This window comes from Austrofundulus limnaeus, unplaced genomic scaffold, assembly GCF_001266775.1.
Source record: "Austrofundulus limnaeus strain Quisiro unplaced genomic scaffold, Austrofundulus_limnaeus-1.0 Scaffold93, whole genome shotgun sequence".
Taxonomy (NCBI): domain Eukaryota; kingdom Metazoa; phylum Chordata; class Actinopteri; order Cyprinodontiformes; family Rivulidae; genus Austrofundulus; species Austrofundulus limnaeus.
Genome location: NW_013952495.1, coordinates 1104279 through 1108190, shown reverse-complemented (window position 1 = coordinate 1108190; position 3912 = coordinate 1104279). Strand labels below are relative to the sequence as shown.

General features: G+C 40.4%; 1 protein-coding gene across 2 annotated transcripts in view; it reads right to left on the bottom strand.

The window, feature by feature from the left end:
- Positions 1 to 477: 477 nt before the first annotated feature.
- The window catches only part of u2af2a (U2 small nuclear RNA auxiliary factor 2a), a 7705-nt gene continuing 4270 nt past the window's right edge, over positions 478 to 3912 (bottom strand). The window contains exons 7-12 of one of the 2 annotated variants that reach the window (XM_014012666.1): positions 3660 to 3816; positions 3470 to 3549; positions 3177 to 3299; positions 3014 to 3100; positions 2499 to 2747; positions 478 to 2395 (exon numbers count right to left, since the gene is read on the bottom strand). In XM_014012666.1, coding sequence (XP_013868120.1) covers positions 2261 to 2395; positions 2499 to 2747; positions 3014 to 3100; positions 3177 to 3299; positions 3470 to 3549; positions 3660 to 3816 — 831 coding nt within the window. In that variant the 3' untranslated portion in view covers positions 478 to 2260. The remainder of the gene's footprint in view (positions 2396 to 2498; positions 2748 to 3013; positions 3101 to 3176; positions 3300 to 3469; positions 3550 to 3659; positions 3817 to 3912) is intronic. The other variant, XM_014012667.1, reaches the window with a different exon arrangement.

Sequence of the window (3912 nt, the reverse complement as noted above, 5' to 3'; positions counted from 1 at the left end):
TTTTGAATATGGTCAAATGGCACTGAATAGTAGAAATGATGAGAATCCTAACTATTGTGTTAAAATGTTTGATCTGGTTTGTTTTCCTCCAACTAAATAAAATATATTGAACATGAGTGACCATGTGTGACCTATTACATCAGCCTGAGGATTAAGTCAAATTTGGTCACAAAAGCACGTTTGTCAGATTCCTGTTTTTAAGTTACATTTTGAATGGTTCAGTGATATGCCTTGATTTGTCTTCCTGATTAGAACTCACTGATAGCTGGTCTGAATCTTATCTTCTGGTCATTCTAATGAGGAATTTTTGATGTCATTTTAACAAGGAAACTTAAAAACAATATTTGAATATTTACCAGCCACTATTACTTAAATTTGGCCATTACTAAGAAATATTGTTTCATAAAAGAAGCAATGGTGGTGTTTGCCTCAGAGGCTACCAGATGTGAGGGTGAGGAACCACAAGGAGCAAAGCAGTCGTGTAAATTCAGTTTTTAATCAACATTTGGAAACAAATTGGACAAACAAAAAGACTGCTTGTACAAACTAGATGTGGCTTTTAGGTTTAAATCATTTAAGAAATCACATTTTTCCAGACCAAAAACAGAAAAAAAAAATTAAAATTAAATGACACAGACACTAAAATACAAGATTTTCAGAAAGAAAGGAGTAACATTTCAAAAGTGTCATTTCTGACTCTGCAGCGCCTTCTTAAGCAACCGTGGGGATTGAATGAAAGCATAATCTCAAGCCCATACAGTGCGATCCTGTGGTCCTTAAGGAATAAAGTTTAGATGATCAGGGAGATGAAATGCATATTTTGTTTTAGCACAAAGGGCAGTTGTAACTTCCTGACTGAAAGCCCTCAGAGTTACAGAAAGAGGAGCAGTAACACCAAATATTCTACTCAAACTGGATTAATTATCTCTAAATGGACCAAATAAATAGAAAAGATTATTATTGTTGTTGTTAATTCACTTTTAAATCCATTAGTGGAGAAACCAACTAATAGCAATTATTGTTTTGAAAAACAAATCTGACTGCAGAATGAGCAAAAGAACAAAGTTGGGTAAATTTGGTTTCAGTTTGCAGGACAACAGAAGTCGTGCGTTAATAATCAGGTTTTATTTGGTCTTGTCAAAAAGGTGAGATGTTGCACAAAAAGAATTGGATCAAACACTTTACAACCAAAATGAAGCTGAAAATAAGAGAAAAAGTACAAGACAGTGACACGTATGAAGATTCAAACATGGCTGAAAGAGGGGCGAGCCAGATTTTCTTTCCAAATCAAACTGACCTGTTTCACTTTAAGGCTTGTTGGTAAGAATAAGATGTGTTTTTGTCCTAATCTTTCTTTTCTCATCTTGGACTGAATCAGGGCCAAAGTGCTGAAAAGATTTATCACCTTTTAAGAGCTGTTTGCAAAAGACAAGAAAAAAATGTGCAGGAAGAGAAAGGAATCATTGAAAGTGTTGCTTCAGCAGTTTGTGTTATTTTGTAGCTTTAAACACAGGGTGGTTTTTACAGCTCAGAACCAGTGAAGCTACACACAGTATCAAAACATTTACAGCTGACACTCAGACTGAGTCCAATCAGATGACAATCATGCTGGAGGGGGCAGCTGTTTGATAAAAATGAAGGAATAAAATAAAACCAACTCCTCTTGTCTCTCTAGTGAGATGGGTGTTACAGCTACTGTGTATCTACATGTTTAAACAAAACTGCCCTTCATCTTCCACATCATCTCCTTTCACAAACTCCTGTTTCCCCCCAAACACTTCTCAATAAGAAATAGCTCCATACTGCAGTTTCTTTCTCATTTACTTAAAACAGGCTGACTCCATTTAAATATAAACCTTTGAAGTGTGGCTCCCTCCTCCCAAACGAAAAAGAAACATCCCTGTCTCACAACGTATAAAATAAAAAAAAAAATCCCCCCTCCTTCGCCCTTGTCTTGTTACACGTTACTCAAAAACCGGCCCGGCCCAACTGGCTACTCATCTAGAATCCAAGCCTAGCTCAAAGTAACGCATTTAATATAAACACCTTGTCCTTTCTCCAATCACAACTACTGGTTTGAACTGCTAAACATGTCACATAGATCTCAAATTATAAACTGGATATCACCAAAGCCATTTTTATCAATTAACAGTCCAAGATCTACTTGAAATGTTGCTCAGTCAAATCACTCCAAGGGCTGATCTGAAAATGGGTAGTACACTTACACTCCCCCCCACCCCCCCCACCCCACGTGGCCCCTCTACCAGAAGTCCCGGCGGTGATAAGCATCTGGATCGCAGTATTTCGTTACCACCACCCTGTTGGCAAACTTTCTTCCCGTCAGCCCCTGCATGGCCTTCTGGGCGTCGAAGACTGAAGTGAACTCCACAAAAATCTGAAAAAGTTGTATAAAAACCCAGTCAGTAAAACCCGCAGACCAGAGCAGAGGCTATTATGAAGCTTACGGCGAGATCAATTTCACTTGTGATGTCACTGACCTTGCCAGTCCCGGGGATTTCCAGGCCGTCCACAGGACGAGGGATCTCGATGCTCTTCACTTGGCCATACTTGCCGCACTCCTCCCTGACATCTTCCACGATCTCCTCATACTCTTCATCGTCCAAAAGCTCTTCGGGGGCCACCATGTTCATCAGACACAGAACCTCAGTGGGCAGGCCGCCCATCTGAGTGACAGAGCTGTTCAGACCTGGAACCTGCAGCGTCACCGGGGTCTGGTTTATAGTCGTCTGGGAAAAGAGACACAAAATTACAAAAAGGACAGTTTTATTTAGTTTTCTTTAAGCAAAACAGCAGTTCCATTATGTTTGCTCAACCGTTTTTATAACCAAAATGAAAACATTTCTTTGGAGAGAAGATGTGCCTTTGTGATTATTAAAAGTGTGAACATATGAGGAGCTGCAGATCTTTTCAGCAATCTGTTTCAGTCCATTTTGGAACCAATTTCGAGCCTCCCACCATCCCACTGTCAGCCGTCCAGCTGCTGGAAACTCACCAGAGTGGCGTTCTTGGATCCCACACTGGCTCTCTGCACCAGGAGCTTCTTGTCTCCAAGCTGCATGCCATTCAGTCCAGCAATAGCCTGCGAAGACATCAAAACTGAATTACCTGCTTCCAGAAAACTTGTACGGCATGCACACATTTTTCCTCTTTGTTACCTGATCGTTCAGGTTGACATCAACATATTCACAAAAAGCATATCCTTTAGAGAGGCCTGTAGCACTGTCTTTCACCAGGTTGAAGGCCTTCAGAGGGCCAAATGATGTCAAGAGCTCCTTCACCTGAAACACAAAGGTTATGGAGAATTCAGCAACTACTGTCATGGGAAAAACACGGCTTAAACTGATGCTGAGGACTGATTTTTCCATCTTCAGTATTTCAATACAAGTAACAAATAGTGTATTTTAGTGGTACACGGGCTGTAGATGAGTTTAGAGAATAAAACACTGACCTGATCATCATTCAGGTAGTTGGGCAAACCACCAATGAAGAGTTTGTGAGCAGAGTCTGGCACCACTGTGGACACAACGCCTACAAAATGTGCAAAGATGAGGAGTGTAAAACATAAAAAGAAAGACCCATATGGATATTGACTGTACAATTATTTATAAATTTTGATACAAGTATTCAAGGATAAAAACCATTAATTGTCTGTGTACCAGGCACATAGACACTGGGGTTCTCGCTCATGCCAGGCAGGGGCTGGTAATCATGTGGACGACGAATTTTCAGACTCTGGCCTTGAAAGATGATGCCATCAAAGGCCATGGCCTGAGTCGTTTCATCCACTGAACGGAACTGAACAGAAACAGTAACAGAAGAGCACACTCAACACATTAAACACAGATTCATGGACACACACACACACACACACACACACACACACACACACAC